The 17907-nt window shown below is 35.4% G+C and overlaps 2 protein-coding genes across 3 annotated transcripts; both read right to left on the bottom strand.

Moving 5' to 3' along the window:
* Nucleotides 1-399: 399 nt before the first annotated feature.
* LOC123695162 (ras-related protein Rab-11A) lies at nt 400-12286 on the bottom strand. 2 transcript variants are annotated; one of them, XM_045640911.1, is made up of 6 exons: nt 11975-12286; nt 11430-11551; nt 3561-3793; nt 2959-3074; nt 2473-2605; nt 400-1202 (listed from the first exon to the last, which is right to left on the bottom strand). In XM_045640911.1, the coding sequence occupies exons 1-5, from the start codon at nt 12012-12014 to the stop codon at nt 2475-2477; spliced, it is 642 nt and encodes a 213-aa protein (XP_045496867.1). In that variant the 5' UTR covers nt 12015-12286; the 3' UTR covers nt 400-1202; nt 2473-2474. The 2 variants fall into 2 exon arrangements, with proteins under 2 accessions (XP_045496867.1, XP_045496865.1); XM_045640909.1 differs by having other exon boundaries at nt 400-1198; nt 2467-2605; nt 11975-12285.
* Nucleotides 12287-14239: 1953 nt separating this feature from the next.
* LOC123694962 (50S ribosomal protein L1) lies at nt 14240-17629 on the bottom strand. Its single transcript, XM_045640607.1, has 8 exons — nt 17520-17629; nt 17361-17410; nt 17143-17273; nt 16639-16852; nt 16093-16260; nt 15384-15617; nt 14833-14930; nt 14240-14426 (listed from the first exon to the last, which is right to left on the bottom strand). The coding sequence occupies exons 1-8, from the start codon at nt 17536-17538 to the stop codon at nt 14294-14296; spliced, it is 1047 nt and encodes a 348-aa protein (XP_045496563.1). The 5' UTR covers nt 17539-17629; the 3' UTR covers nt 14240-14293.
* Between the last annotated feature and the right edge of the window lie 278 nt (nt 17630-17907).

The following is a 17907-nucleotide window of genomic DNA, read 5'->3' as shown; positions in this document are numbered from 1 at the left end:
CAAAAGGCACATATCCATAACTAAAAACATTTAAAAAAGCTAACTCTTCACTTAGTACAATACTACTAGCTAACGTCGGTTATGTGTATATTATAGACAATTCTAAGCATCAGCCACTAGTTTAGAAATTAAAGACTTTTACGGATTTTAAACGCGATTTATTCATTATATTATAAACGCGATTTATTCATTATATTATTTCGTCTCTCCGTGACCACGCTCACTGTAAAGTGTTCGAAACGCCGGGAAAATAATAAAATGAATAAATCGCGTTTAAAATCCGTTAAAAAGAATTTAATTTCTAAATACTCGCGTAAAATCAAACACTAGAAAATACTATCAGCCACTAGTTTTTTTTTTATATCTGTAGTCAATGGAGTTTGAAATAAAACAATGTAATTTTAAATCGCGGTTTATTATACACATCCCGATTACATAACTTTTAAACGATTAACTTAACAAAGACTATTTTATTTATAATTTACACAGAACCGTGGCGAAACAATCAGATTATGAAGCTATTGTGTGCTATATCATATCAGCCCAAATTATTGCTCGAGTGTATGTTAACTGAGTTCAAGTGAACTGGCAATTTCATTAACTAAATAAATACAATATTATGAATTATTCACTAGAGCGGTCCGAAAGTGAGTTTATTGTGGCAATAATGTATTTAGCTGAATAAAATATTCATTTTGTTTAATTTAACAATTTGATAATTCATGATAATCAAGTTTTTGAAGTATTGTCCAATTAAATTTGTTTTTACACGGAAACTGTAAAACTACAATAAACCCACTTTTCCCGCATAAAAACTTAAATAAATCTATAACCAATCGGTTTGAATTTCTAAGCGAACATAAAAAATACCGAACCGTGTGCTTTTGCATTGAAAACTACGTGTAATCACGTTACGAAGTGAAACCTCTCCAGTCGGTGACAAACATTCTCGATCTTTCCACACCCTTCTAGAAGCTTCTAGCACATTCTCGAAGTTTCACTTCCTTTTTTATAAATTTATAATAATCCGACACTAAATTACACAAAGCTATCTACATGAGCTCGTACGGTTGCCAGTTAATTAAAGCGGATACTTTAATACTGTCCACGGAGGAATGGCGTGGCAACATTTGTTTGGGAATGATTGTCTTGCGTTGTGTTCCTTCCATTCGCTTCCACATACTTCACTGGACATTTTCTGGAATAGAGAAATGTCATTGTTAGTCAAAAAAAAACAAATGATTCATTTTCATTTAATACTTATAATGACAAATAGTATTATTGTATTATACAATATATAAATTATATTATTACTGAGACTTTAGTTTCGCTTAGAGAGCGTGCAGAGCCGCAGTACTTTTAGAAGTGCTTCGGAAGCACTTTGAAATGAGGATAATTAGCCACATTTTACGTTTGTTTCTATCATGTCACCTTACTTAATCTTAGTGTTAGTGTGAGTGGGGGGGTGAGTGTGGGAGGTTGAGTGGGCGTGTGTATGTGGGGGTGTACCTGGCGCGCTACTGGCAGCACTGCAGGGGGTGTGTGTGTGGGGGGGGGGTGTACCTGGCGCGCTACTGGCAGCACTGCAGGGGGTGTGTGTGTGGGGGGGGGGTGTACCTGGCGCGCTACTGGCAGCACTGCAGGGGGTGTGTGTGTGGGGGGGGTTGTACCTGGCGCGCTACTGGCAGCACTGCAGGGGGTGTGTGTGGGGGGGGGTTGTACCTGGCGCGCTACTGGCAGCACTGCAGGGGGTGTGTGTGGGGGGGGGGGTTGTACCTGGCGCGCTACTGGCAGCACTGCAGGGGGTGTGTGTGGGGGGGGGTTGTACCTGGCGCGCTACTGGCAGCACTGCAGGGGGTGTGTGTGGGGGGGGGTTGTACCTGGCGCGCTACTGGCAGCACTGCAGGGGGTGTGTGTGTGTGTGGGGGGGGGGGGTTGTACCTGGCGCGCTACTGGCAGCACTGCAGGGGGTGTGTGTGGGGGGGGGGTTGTACCTGGCGCGCTACTGGCAGCACTGCAGGGGGTGTGTGTGGGGGGGGGTTGTACCTGGCGCGCTACTGGCAGCACTGCAGGGGGTGTGTGTGGGGAGGGGTTGTACCTGGCGCGCTACTGGCAGCACTGCAGGGGGTGTGTGGGGGGGGGGGGGTTGTACCTGGCGCGCTACTGGCAGCACTGCAGGGGGTGTGTGTGTGTGGGGGGGTGTACCTGGCGCGCTACTGGCAGCACTGCAGGGGGTGTGTGTGGGGAGGGGTTGTACCTGGCGCGCTACTGGCAGCACTGCAGGGGGTGTGTGTGGGGGGGGGTTGTACCTGGCGCGCTACTGGCAGCACTGCAGGGGGTGTGTGTGGGGGGGGGTTGTACCTGGCGCGCTACTGGCAGCACTGCAGGGGGTGTGTGTGGGGGGGGGTTGTACCTGGCGCGCTACTGGCAGCACTGCAGGGGGTGTGTGTGTGTGGGGGGGTGTACCTGGCGCGCTACTGGCAGCACTGCTTGCGCACGGAGTCGGCGGCGGAGGGCCGCACGTCGGCCGGCTCGGCGTCCGGCCGGATCACGTCGCCCTCCGGCGGCTCGCGCATCTGCTTCTGCGACACGATCCTGTAGATCTCTGTAAAGGTAAAACAAATATGAGATCATAGAAGTATACGACACTTACAAATCGAAATATAGGTTGAAATTTTGTAATAAAAAACGACGTGTGGCACTTGGGGACTGCCGCGGTAAAGCTATTGCATGCTATGCCTTCAAGCCACACCTCCGCCCGTCGGAGTGGGAGGTGAGGTTTTTTCGTTACGGAATTTCTCGATTCGGTCCCCGCGCTCAAGGCCCACGATAGAAGCTATGCAATAGCTTCATATTTTGTAACAAAGTAAGGAGGGAAGGTATTCTGAATAATTTATCCAATATTAAAGATATCAATATAATATCGTTATAATTATGATAGAATGAACGAAAACTTACCAGTAAGAATATTCTGGAATGCTGGTTCAACATTCGTGGAGTCCAAAGCCGATGTTTCTATAAAACTAAGACCATTCGCTTCCGCAAATGCTTTTGCCTCTTCTGTTGGGATTGATCTGAAATTGAGAATGAAATTGTACATTTGAATGGTGTTGTTAATAGTTTATTGATAATGGTCATGGACTTGAATAAAATACTGAAATTTGTGCATGTTACCAAGCACAGTTAAATGTCAGGTAACCCATATATCCTACTTTTTTCTGTAAAATTTACATATTTTATATACAAGGGCCAACCAGAATCATAAGTCACACTGCTTTTGTCTGTGTGGAATTCTACAGACAACACACAGGTAGGCTGTTCTATTTATTTTTTGACAACCAGTTGCTAGCACTCCATCTTACCAGCCGATGGTGGAAAAAAAATCGCGCTTCCCTAAAAGGTATCTGTTCACTTTTCTCTTGAAGTATACCTGAGATCGCTATTGTTCCCGACCAGCATGATAAGTATATTCCGGCCGATATGGTCACACAGTTTCTGGCTAGATATAGAGCTACAACGAGCTGTCAGCTGTCACAAGAATCTATGTTACAGATACACACCTGAGATGCCTGAGATCGCTCTTGTTCCCGACCAGCATGATGAGTATATTCTGGTCGGCGTGATCGCGCAGCTCGCGCAGCCACCGCTCCACGTTCTCGTACGAGAGGTGCTTCGCGATGTCGTACACGAGCAGCGCGCCCACCGCGCCGCGGTAGTACGCGGACGTGATCGCGCGGTACCGCTCCTGGCCCGCCGTGTCCCAAATCTGGGCTTTTATGGTTTTGCCGTCCACCTGGAAAGAGTGACAATATAATTAGCATATAGGTATCTGTGCCCCAAAAAGAAAACAAAAACAAATCACAAACAGAAAACGTATACAAGAACTAGCCACGACATTCTACAAGGAACTTTATTCTAACAAAGACGCAGGCAACCACCCCATTCTACCACCATCTCAAAGTAAAACAGCAGAAAGCATACCAGAGAGCGAACCCGATATTTTGAAGAGTGAAGTGGAAAAGGCAATAAAAAGTTTAAAAATGGAGAAAGCTCCGGGACCAGACAAAATAAGGAACGAGATGTTAAGGGGCACTATTGACGAACTAGTACCAATACTTACCAAGATGTTCAATCAAATCCTGAAATCTGGGTATGTACCAACACAATGGGAAACTTCACATATAATCCTACTACATAAGAAAGGCGCAAAGGATGACATCAGTAATTACCGGCCAATAAGCTTAATGTCGAATGTGTACAAAATTTTTGCAAAGGTCATTTTGGGCAGGATAAGCGAAAAATTAGATGAAAGCCAACCAATAGAGCAAGCAGGATTCAGAAGAAACTTTTCTACAATAGACCACATTCACACACTAAAACAGATAATCGAAAAGTATAACGAGTTCAACAAGACATTGTATATAGCTTTTATAGACTATGCTAAGGCATTTGATTGCATTAGTCATAAAGCAATATGGGAGAGCTTAGGAAGGCAAGGTATACCTGCTACGTATATTAACATTATTAAGAATATATATACAAACAGCAAAGCAAGAATACAATTGGAAGCCTTGGGTAAAGAATTCAGGATCAAGAGAGGAGTAAGACAGGGTGACCCAATGTCGCCTAAGTTGTTCTCAGCAGTCTTGGAGAACGTCTTTCGTAATCTGGACTGGGAGCATCTGGGCCTCAACGTAGCTGGAAGAAAACTAAACCATTTAAGATTTGCGGATGATCTTGTTCTACTGGAAGAAAATCCAAAGACACTAGGGAAGATGATCAAATCTCTAAATAAAGAGAGCTCGAAAGTGGGTTTAAAGATGAACATTACAAAAACGAAACTGATGACCAACTCAGTAATGGATCCCATCATAATCGAAGATCAACAAATAGAATATGTCGATGATTATTGCTACTTGGGTCAGATAATCTCCACTAGAGACCAAACAACCAGAGAACTAAATAAGAGGATTGCCAATGGATGGAAAAGATTTTGGTCTCTAAAAGAAATTGTAAAATCAAAAGATCACAGCATGGCAATAAAACGGAAAGTCTTCAACACCTGTATCCTTCCATGCATCACCTACGGCTGCGAAACATGGTCCCTTACGAAATACCATCGAGATAAATTAGCAAAGTGCCAGAGAAGCATGGAACGGAGCTTGACAAGAACCAAAAGGCAAGATCGAATAAGTAACCTGCAATTAAGAGCGAAAACAAAACTTACCGATATCCTGGAAAGAATAGACCTCCAAAAATGGAGATGGACCGGCCACATGTTGAGATCTAGACAAGAAAAATGGAGCCAAATTGTCACCAACTGGTATCCAAGGGATGGCAAGAGAAGTCGAGGACGACAACATATGCGCTGGGAAGATGAGCTTAAACTTACCGCAGGACCCAAATGGAGGAGAGTCGCCAAAGACCGGAAGCAATGGAAATTACTGGAGGAGGCCTTTGCCAGAAGGCACACTGAGTTGAGAGATATACTTTAGTGATGAAAACATTATAGCCAAAAAATAGTAGGAAAACCATTCTCACCCAGTCAAAAAGGCTAAATAAATAAATAAATAAATAAAATCTGTGCCCCCAGATATTTTGGGCTTTTTTGGTTTTGCCGTCCACCTGCAAGGGTTGATAAAATAATAATAATAAAATTTGCGAAGGAGTATATCGTCTGGGCGGTCAAAACAGTGATAAAATTCAAATTTCGTTTAGTGTGTGAAGTCATTTTGGCTGGTCAATACCATTGAAATAAATAATTGAATTATGGATGATACATTTGCTTGATGCAGTGTTGTCACAATATATTTATTATGATACCTACTGTTGTTTATCTTCACTGTTTTTCTTTATTTACTAAATTCATATTTGTTTATCTATTCCAGGAAATTGGGACAATCTACAACCAACCAAATCACTATAATCTGAATCAGAATCGAGTGGAATTTAAAATTTAAATACAGCATTTTTTATCCTATTTGAGTTTCACTTGATTGCATTGTTATCTTTGTGATTTTTGATGAAACAGCGTCTCAAGTGTGGTGACGTGTAAGGCGACACGGTACTCAAACTCAATAGATTATAAAGAGCGCGTCTTCTAACGTGTAAATGGAATCGTCCCTGTCCTGATAAAGGCAGTGCATACTGCATTCATAAACATATCAAAGATATAGTTAGAATTCTATTTAAGTTTTGTTAGATGTTTTTAGAAAGTTTTAAGAAAAGGTCATCCACTTTTTCAAATAGAGCATTATATTTTATTCCGTAATTTGGACCGTTATTCTTACTTCAGTACACACATGTTACAGCTATACACAAAGTAAACTTCATCGACAATAGAACAAAATGAATAAAGTACATACACATAAATATGACTTAAAAATTAAATCGTGTTACAATGTAAGAGCAACAAAACAGGTGTTCACACATTACAAATAAACAGATTAACAATTGCTCACATGGTGACACATGCTGTTGATAGTGTTTTCGATAAAACTTCGAATACCTACTACGCGAGAATTGTAAATTTCATGAATTGTAAATAGAATTAGATAAAATTGATTTAGAATATAACTTAAGTGAAATATTTAAAACAGAAGCTTTGGTTGCAACATGGAAGTGTTCAAAATTAACCATATTAATTTATTTTTCATAAAGATAATGTAATTTTCATTTTGAACAATGTCAGACCTACATTGATATCCATACTAATATTATAAATGCGAAAGTAACTCTGTCTGTCTGTTACTCAATCACGCCTAAACTACTGAAGCAATTTGCATGAAATTTGGTATGGAGATATTTTGATACCCGAGAAAGGACATAGGCTACTTTTTATTGCGAAATATGTACCACGGGCGAAGCCGGGGCGGACCGCTAGTATTGTATAAATTATTGCATACTCTTCTTGTTCTCGATAAAAATAATTTTTAATTTTTAAAAAATAAACTGACTCTTATTTTCGCATCAAAGAGGTTCAATTAAAAGCTTTATATGAGAAACAATCTGAGACCAGTCCAATACAACGTATTCAAAAGTATTATAATATCTGTATATTCATACGGTACACTAAAATATATTCATCATCTCGATAGCGTGAATGTGATTGAATCACATCGAAGCTGGCCTGAGGTCAAGCGAATATAATTAGAAGGTCGCCGACACTTCCCCTTATCGTGCTTTCGTTTTTTACAATAGAGGATGTATGTTGTACGGAATATATTATATTTGAATATAACGGTATGGTGGACAGGAAGCAACGAATTCGATCATTTAAAGTTGGTGGATTAGGGACAATTAATAAATTGCCTATGAACTCTTGATATAAGTTCACTTTAATGGTGCAGTCTGCAGGTTCCAGAGATGAGAATAAGAGATTTAACAAATAGTTCGAGTTTAAAAAAGAAATTTAAGAAATAAATAATATGCGAAAGATGTTGATAATCTTCTAAGGCTCAAAGTGACCTTAAAAATTAATCCATATCTCAAATATTTAGGCGAAAAACGCTCATTGAAAAGATAATCATCTTTTCACGAATCGAATCGTTTATGGAATTACAATTGTAATTCATTCTTTACACCATATAAAAGTTTGTATTGCCTAAGCGTTTAGATTACAAGTAAAGATTAGGAAGTATTTCATTTGGTACGTCATCATTTACCGTTTATAATTTGCACAGCTTGATTTTATGTTATCGTCACTAAGTCAATCTATGACGATGTTTGATGATGTTTTTCTTTTTATTACTATGAATGTATTTTTACAATAATTAATAATTGTTACACGAAAGATATGGAAATAAAAACAGCCAAATGTTTTGCTGACCGTCGTGTCGATGTCGTGAACGCCATAAAGACAACCTCGTTTATGCGAAGATAGGAGGAAAATAGAAAAACTCTGTTTTCTTTTTAAACTTTACCTATCGACTCTAAGGGCGGCCGTACACGGACCGCTCGAGCAGTTAACGGCTGAGCGACGTACACGGACGGCTCGAGCGGTCGGCGTCAACTGCTCGAGCCGTCGGTTGTTGACCGCTCGAGCCGTCGCTACCAACCGCTCGAGCGGTTGATTTTTTTGACTAGTCAAGTCATTGATTTTCAGGGGGGAAGGGAGCCGTCATCGGCTCTAGCGCAGTCAACGGCTCGAGCAGTCAGTGTATGCCTCACGACCGCTCGCGAGTCGTCAACGGCACGGTGGAATTTCGTCATGCAGTTGACGGCTTGAATCGGTCGCGACGGCTCGAGCCGTCACGTGTACGGCGGTGAATGAATGCCGCGCGGTCGCGGCTTCAAGCGGTCGGTCTCAACTGCTTGAAGCGGTCCGTGTACGGCCGCCCTAAATGAAACTTTTGATTTGTGGTTTTAAGAGTTACAGTACTATGTCTTCGATACAAAATTTCTTCAAAATTCCTATCCTAAACAGATGGTACTGGTACCTACGTAAAATAATAAGTCGAGTCAAATTAATATTATTTGGATATTAAATGCCAAATTCAGATGTTTTCGACTTCCTTAATTCAGAAACATAACTGTGATAACATAGGATTTAAAAACCAGTAGAACCTTATCATATTAGAAATATGTTGATCGCTATATTCCGAGACGTATTTTCTACGCGGTTGCGGGTGGATGAATGACATCATGCCAAACAAGTTTTCTTTACGGAGCTTTGTGATTACATCTTCCCACATAGGTATTATAATTTGTTGCAAAAACACATTTCTATGGAATGAAGAAGCTGACTATAAAAGGCCTCATTATAGTGTTAATATGCGTCCAACTAGAAATTTTTATTCGTTAGCCATTCGTAAAACTTTATGCACGCATTCCTACTAGTAACTATACAATTGTTATATTGTTATGAAATAACTAAAAACTTAAGTTTTCGAAATTTAAAAACTAAAATGGGCTGTATTTCTTTTTATTCTCACGAGAGCTGAATTTTCGCTGCTAAAATCGCGGTCGCAGCAAAATTCGTGATAAAAATGCAAAACTTTTAAGAGTAATTTGCAACATCAACAGATATATGCAAAAGTGTTATTCAGAAAGTCATATACAGATACAGTTAGATATTGTAAATTATTTCAACAATACACTCCTCAAGAAATAAAGATTCTTATCAATACATAAAAAAATAATTTAAACTATGACTATGAATCAATCACTAAAGATATTGACAATATTATAAAAAATATAAAAAATCACAACATGTGACAAAACAAAAACTATCTAGGAAGTTCACTTGATATTAAGAAATAAAATCAAGCTGTATCGAATAGCAGCAGACAATAAGGTCACATTACATTAATATTTCGTATGTAACAGGTTACATCATCATTTAGCAAAAGTAGTGCATTTAAATGTTTATTACATGTACTACAAAACAAAAAGATTTATTGAAAAGTTTGTGTGTATATCAATTAGGAAGTACTGTAACAATTGTTACAAAATTTATTAGGTACCACTACAATTATAACATAGAAATGGTTACTGTATGGATGCACATAATTGAAATATTATCTTAATTGAGAATACTAGTATAAAGATAAATCAGACAACTGAGTTGTCTCAATTATACCAAAGTATTAGTATTAATAGTAGTGTATTTATGAGATTCTATTCCTATTGCAGTTATTTAATAAAACAATAAAGAAATGGAGTGAAAAACTACAAAAAGAAAATTTTATGTACTGAAACAGCAACATATTTTTAATAGAAGGATGTGCATTATGAACTGAAATATTTATTTGTAAGAAAAATAAATAATTGCAATAATAATCACGGCTATTTTATTAAACTGTTTAGATCGTATATTTACCTACAAAGAGATATAGTTTGCATTATTCATTTTGTAACTATGTAAGATAGAAAATAATCTACAGAATGCACTTTGTTATGGTAGTTAAAACTGTAAGTACATACAATAAAACCTTTTCATTAAAGGGCAATGAAACTGCATAAACTTGACTTAATTTAAAAGCAAAAAATAAAATCAATCTTCTCTATTTACTATTTAAACTGGCACCTTTCCAAATATGCTATCAGCTATATGTTTTACACAGGGAAATGACCTGTACATATATTTATATTTATTTGGTTGATTATTGTACAAACAATGTTGGCAATTTGTTTTGATTCAATGACTTTGAATATTATAAACAACATTTTTTTATAGTTGTTCATTATCTTTAAGATAACAATGTATCACTGAATGAAATAGCCTAATATCAAACACATGTAGTAAAAGACAGATTCAATGTCTTTATAAACATTTTAAAACACATTTTTAGCACTGAATAATAATTCAAGAAAATATTTTGATGAAATACACTCTTATCTTACAATCCATCTGACAATATTTGATTAAAATGTGATATTATCAATGTTATTGCAATAATAACAATTATTTACATAAGTCACTTCTGAAACATTTAATTTCGTTTTAAATGTTTTATTACGATCCCATAATAAATCACCAAGATTTAGAACATGAGAGATCACTTCTTCATGACAATATAAATCAAAGAATAAGTACAAACCAAATCACTACATAGTATAAAACAAAGTCGCTTTCTCTGTCCCTATGTCTCTTTGTATGCTTAAATCTTTAAAACTACGCAACGGATTTTGATGCGGTTTTTTTTATTGATTGAGTGAATCAAGAGGAAGGTTTTAGTATATAATTTATTAGGTTTTAGACAAAGCGGGCGAAGCCGCGGGCGGTAAGCTAGTAAACAATAAGTATGATTATTAATATGACCTCAATGTAAAAACGTATACAATGTCAGAGGAAGATCTTTAGAATATCGTAGAATGTATCTAACTACATTTTGAAATTCCTCACTTTTTATAATATGGATAATGTACAAAGAAATGTGTCATCATTATAACGATACTTAACAAAAGGTTATTTCAAACAGGTGCAGAGTGTTTACTTTGAACATTAATCAGTAATAACCAATGCTAAATAAAAGATATGAATATGATTAAGGCATATTTTACTTTTTATTTTGATTTGATACTCTAGTGGATTATTTTAATTTCATTCACATATCAATCTGATCAACATAATTACTTTGGATACTATTGTGATTGTTGTGATTAAATTTGGATTTTTCATACTTTGGATGTTAAAAATGTGCATTTTTAGAATCAAAGTTTAGAAATGGGTATGCCTTAACCTATCTTCTAACAATTTTGATAATTTTATTTTTTTAGCTATATGAGACATGTACTATAATGGAAAAAACGAATAATTACACAGCAGCAAGCAAATGTTTTTCACTATCAATTAATTAATGAATGAAGCAATCTATAACTTTTTATATATAGATAAGTGTAATATAATTCAACAAAGGACAAAGGCAATCTCACTTCTATGTGTGGCATTTGCTTATTGCAATTTATCAAAGTAAATAATAACTTACCTCTATACTTCTTGTTGCAAACTCCACTCCTATTGTTGATTTTGACTCTAGGTTGAATTCATTTCTAGTAAAACGTGAAAGAAGGCTACTTTTTCCCACCCCTGAATCCCCTATCAAAACAACTGAAACAAAGAAATTATTACTTTTAAATGAGATCAATAGTACATACATTTGTAACTATATGCTTTTTAATGGAATTTTCATACACAAAAATTACATTTAGGTATATTGATTAGATCACAGATGAGTACAAGGTGACTCACTACTTAACAAGGATCTCAAAATCGATTGGTTATCGTCAGCTGATAGAAAACAAAAGATTTTACACTATAAATCTCACAAAAACAATTATCGTGACTTAAACTGTAGGATTTAACTATTCTATTAATATTCTATGAAGTTTTTGTACCGTAACTTGAATATATACGTCATTAAAATATAATCTTTTGTAGTAAAGATATTAAAAGATAAATAGATTTTGTTCTATCCGATTTCATATGCTTATTGATATATTTTTTTGTTGAAAACTCCAGCACTTTGCTTACCTTTGAACAAATAATCATATTCGTCCTCTCTTGTACCCATTTTGATATTGTAGTTGTCCGTTCGACGTCAAAATCGGTCAACTAATAACGTCAAGATCGTTGAAACGTAAACAAAAATAGTTGTACACAAAAATATCACAGACTTGTAAAACACTGCACAGCTTTGCCAATATCACTTTTGATAACGGATTAATTAAATAAAAACGGGTTGAATCAAATAAAAATATTTAATTGTCTCAGAGACAAAATGGCGGATTGTTTTACGCCCCTATTGGTGCCTCACAAAACGTCATTTCAGCTGACATGTTGACGCCCTGTTGTTTCGTTTACCTTCTTTTTTAAAAGATGGACGTGGTTGGATTCGGGGTATTTTGTCATAAACAATACAAGATTCTGTGGTACCCACCTCCAGAATTTTTTCGACATAATAAACTGAAATAACCACAGGAAATAACCAAGGAAATAACTAAACTCATGAAAGTTTGAATAAAATTTCAATGCCATACATTCGATTGTATAAATTAAAGAAATTTCTCCACAAATCAACATATGAATCGGATATGAAATGTTAAATAATTTAAAAACGAAAAAGAAAAACTATCTGAGGGTACAAGAGTGGTACAAGAATTTATTTGTTTACTAGATTATGGAAAGCTACGTTATGTGTGGTTATGTACTAGCAATGAATATGGAATCACATAGGATTCCTTAGTCATTGTGTACTAGGTAGATACAACTTGTAGTACCGTCCTTGGTACCGTCATATTGGCCAACATTGCCCGCTTTTTATGAATAATTTCAATTTCCGCAAAAAAATTCTATGGCAACGTTAGTATTTTCTGTTAAGTAGCATATGTTTTTCTTAGATCGTGTGCATATAATGCTGTAGAAAATTTCATTATTCTTCAACATTTTATTCATTTTTTGTCTGTTTTTGCGGGTAAAGTTATCTGAACTTGTTGCCAACATTGCCCAAGTCGATTTTTGACGTAAATATGACCTCTAGCCAGATTATATTAAAGTCCAATTCAAAAATGTTGGAAAAGATGTCGTTTACTTTAAAAATCAAAGCAGTATCATGAAAGGTTCCCGACTTTAGTGGCTGGGCAAAGTAACCCAGGTATTTTTTCTATTTTCATACAAATCGCATTTCGCTTTTCCAAAAGCCTAGGGTTGGTACATCTCAGTAAGATGAGCATGACTTCCGATTTCTTTTACTGCAAATATTTCGTAGTAGGATTATGTTGTAGGCAATAAAAAGATAAAAAAAGCAAAACAGAATATTGTTCAGTGACTATTTAATAAAAATAAACATATTTTTACATTTCAGTTGTGCTTAAAATTCAGCAATTTAACTTTATTTACCATGGTTCTTTCCGGGAGACCAAATTAAGCTTATTTTTCCGAAATTAACCGAATAGAAGTAATATTATTAACTATCAAATTATGTGGTAATATGAAATGTGCCAACCCTAAGCATTTTTTGATGGTGGGCAATGTTGTAAAATATAGATCGCTACATTATTGGGTAATTTTGCCCACCATTGTAACTTTTGTTTAAAACAGCCTTCAGTGGTAATAATAGCATTAAAACACTCTTCAAACATTATTTTATAACATGTTATGAGTAAAAAAAAAAAAATGTTGTGTGGTTTTATGAAACCACGTTAAAAGTGAAACTGTTCGAACGGTTCCGAACACTGCTTTGTGTAGCGCATGTCGCGTGTCGGTCGGCTGCCGAGTAGGTATACCTACTCGGCAGCCGCGATACACGCGACATACGCTACACAGACCAAAAAGTTTGAGACGATGTAATAAAAGTTTCACTTTAATGAAACCTGTGTTTTAGCCATCATGCACAAACTATCACTTGAATTTCACCATTTTTTGCCCGCAAAATCACACATGATATTCGACGAGTTACAACAAGTTGCTGATTTAAGTTAGCGACACACACAATAGGCAGTGTTGTCATACATATAACCTATTTTACACCAAATACAATAAATGTTGCCAAAGTATAAAGGTATTTTTGCAATTTAAAATTTTTCTTATGAATTGATTTTTGGGCAAAGATACCCCTGTGGGTAATGTTGGCCAATATGACGGTATAGATTTTTTTTTCCGGAAGATAAAGGCAAAACAAGGGTAAAAGCAAAACTCACTTTAATAATAATATATTAAAGTGTTTTGTATAAAGGCGAGGCGAGACATCTTTATAATAATATTATATAAAAATGATTGTGGGGAAATAAAATACATACATAGATTATTTGGTTTTTATTTTACACTAAATACTTTTTTACATCCTAATCTAATTTACGCAGTTGCAGCCACGACTTCATCTTCATCATCACTATCCTCTTGCACTTCTTTCGACAAAGTGCGGTCAACGTGTACAAATGGATCGATCTTTAAGTTTTCCGTCGATGGCGGGCTGACAATTATACACCTAGAAAACCATAAACAATGTTATTGTTTTCATTTTTTTAAACATTTTTTCATTATTAGATATTTTTATTTCTCCTTAACTATGCACTCTTTGGTTGAGTTCCTATTCTTATACACTTTCTTTGATGTATGATATATTGATAAAAGAACTAGCTTAAACATCGCGGTCAATAATTGTCTGAAGCCAAATTATGCTCCATGCATGTATCAGGCAGAGTTTTCAAATGAGAGATATAGATTTTGAACATTACTGCCAGGAAATAAGGTGCTAATTTCAATGGATGTTTTATGTGTTGGACAATGTTGATGACCTTTTAATAAGGAATTATGAGTCTATTAATAATTTAATTTGATTTGTAATTTGAAAAATTTGCAATATTCATTGCAATATAATAAAAATAAATTACCTAGTGATGAAAAGTCCATCTCTCTTAGGTCTTGAAGACTGTATGTCTTTCAGTAGCTTGTCAATGTTCTCGGCGACACATTTTGGTTCCATATTCAACTAAAAACAAAATAACTTTAGTAACTCACTTAGTTAATTGGTAAACCACTTATAATATATGGGCAAAGATTTCAAAATTTCATTTATGAATGAGTGTTAAATATAATTTGTAAACAGTTTCTTAATGCAATATGTGACTGTATACTTCAAAGTCTAACTTTAACATTTATTTATTCAATTAGACTTCTTTTACACGCACTTTAGATCGTCATTTAATATTTTTAACAATTACCACCGATTCGGAAAGCAGTATCTATGGAGAAGAACCGGCAAGAAACTCCATAGTTGCTCTTTTAAAATCATGTCAATATTACAATTTAATTTTACTTATGTAAAATTATATCTAACTACATAATATATCATAATATGCCAAAGAACTGTCCTATGGTTCTTACGCAACAAACCCAAGGATTTTCATAATATACCTAAATGGTAATAATAAAAATTCCTCACCCTTCCAACCGGGACTTCTACAGACCCAAAGTTCTGTTGTACCTCATCCTTCACGACCCTGTACTGTATGCCAGCTGCGAATTTCTTCACCAGCTCAGCTATATTAGCGTCTAATGTACCACCCTTAATGCTTGGGAAGCGCCGTTTCATCAGACCTCTGATGGGCACCAGCTCTGTTATTATGTTTGGGTGAGCAATCACATAATCATAGTCGCCTAGTTTTATTGTACCTTCCTGAAAGAGAGACATGTCAAAAAATGTTATGAAGATACAAAAGAGCTTTTATAAGAAGTCTAATGGAATAAATAAATGTTAGTGTGTAAACTTAAGTTTATTTTAGAAATGTTACATACTCAAACAGTTCCTAAATTAGTTCTTAGGTTCATAGTAGTTGAAATTACAAATATAAATCAATTTTGATTTTAATTGGCAGGTATTAACAGGTAGCAAAGGTGTAGATAATAGTACATGAAATTTATTTAAGTATAAAGTTAAATCTATACTAATATTATAAGGGTGAAGAGTTGGTTTGTTTGTTTGAACGCGCTAATCTCGGGAATTACTGGTCTGATTTGAAAAATTCTTTTCGTGTGAGATGGCTCATTCATCGAGGAAGGCTATTTATCATCTCGCTAAGACCAACAGGAGCGGAGAAATACAGGTGAAACCCCGGAGCACAGCTAGTATACAATAAAACATTACTACTCACTTGAATCTTCTTTACAAGGTCTGTACCGCCAACAGTGGTGGCGCCAGCGTCCGTCACCTGTTTGATCAATTCCGCTCCCTTGCAAAACGCTAAGATCGTGCGCTCTTCTTCGCGCGGGAAGTTGTGCGGAAAGAGAGTAAGCTTCGAGAAGTTGTCTAGGAAGCGAGTCTGGAAAATAAAACTTAAATTCAGATGCAGCATTTATTTTTAAAAACAGAATGTCATTAAAATATGGTTTGCTTTTTCATAGATGTATGTAGTGTACCCTACTCATAGCAATATAAATGTTGTTTACATAAACAAATATTAGAAAGGGTGAGTCAAATTTTAACTACTATAATATAACAAGGTAAGCTTAAAATATGGCAACATATTTTTTTTTATATTATATAGGTACAAGTTTTTGGTAAATTGTGTTTATTTTGCCCTTCTTTTTTTTTCTCTGCGACAAGGCAATCTGTTTTCAAAATAATTGGCCCTTTATTTGTAACTTCTGAGAAAATGTAATGATGAGTAAATTTTATTTTGACCATATAAATTAGGTACCTTTTTAATTCCTTCCATGTTAACTTCCACCTTAGCATATACATAAGCTTCTGGATCATTATACATAGTGGGATGGTGGGTTTCCTGGTGCGCTCTAACAGCCTCCTCAGCTGTGTAGACTGGCCACCGGTAATAACGCATGGGATACACATCATCCACCGCTGCATGTTTGAATGAATCGTCTAGATGCTTGTTGATCAATTTTTTTGCTACCCTGTAACAAGATTAAAGTTAGAAGAATATTGGACTAATGGTAGATGTATTAAAATAATTTTGAAAAGGTTACTAATGTGAATTTTGAGTAGAATTCTACTTGAAAGAACTTGAAAGAAAACTTGAAAGAACTTACTATATTAATTCTATTAAATATTCTTATTGATATAGTTCTTAAAGGAACCAAGAATTGATATAGTTGTATTTTATGTAGTATGTTGAATAGGAAGCTATTCCTTGTAATGTATAACATGTTTTTAATAATAAATTAGTTTTAAAATCAAATCTTACTTGTCCTTTCCTCTCTGGTTGTGAGGAATAAATCCAACTTTTGTTATTTCAACTTTAACTTTCTTTGCACGGGCCTTCGCCCTTGTACCTTTACGTGCTGCATAATATACTATACCAGTGTTAATTGAACGCTGTAAAGAATATAAAATATTTTAAATGTCTGAAAACTGTTCATAAAATTACATGATAAAATTATTAATTTTATTAATAATACTTACTGTTGTCGTAGCAATAGATTTGTATAATGATAAGCTGTTAAATAACGATCCTGCAAAGCGAATTGAATAAAATATTAGTAGAAATAAATGAATTCATTTTACTACACACTCGACTATAAATATTATATCAAACGTCTTATTAACTTTCTAAAAACTTACGGAATAATGTTCCAGACATATTCAATATGTTATAAATTTAATTTAATACATGAATTATTTTTATTTATTAAAATTTACAACAATAATAGAATTTTATTTGAGGTTATCACTTTGTTGGTTGACATTTCGTTTTCTAATTTCTGGTTATGCGGCACAGAATACTGGCATATTTACAATTTAATATTTTGATTTTTTTTTTACAATATTTTTTTGATTTTCAACCTTAACTAGCGCCTACAACTACAGTGTATATTTAATATGATATTGTAATTAATTAATTAATCAAATAATAATTATTTTATAGTCTTTCTTTTCAAAAAGACTCGAATCCAAAGTAGCCGTTAAATTTGTATTAAAAATTAATGTTGTCATTGTCGATAATCAAAAT

This window comes from Colias croceus, chromosome 10, assembly GCF_905220415.1.
Source record: "Colias croceus chromosome 10, ilColCroc2.1".
Lineage (NCBI taxonomy): Eukaryota > Metazoa > Arthropoda > Insecta > Lepidoptera > Pieridae > Colias > Colias croceus.
This window is presented reverse-complemented; position numbering and strand designations above follow the sequence as displayed.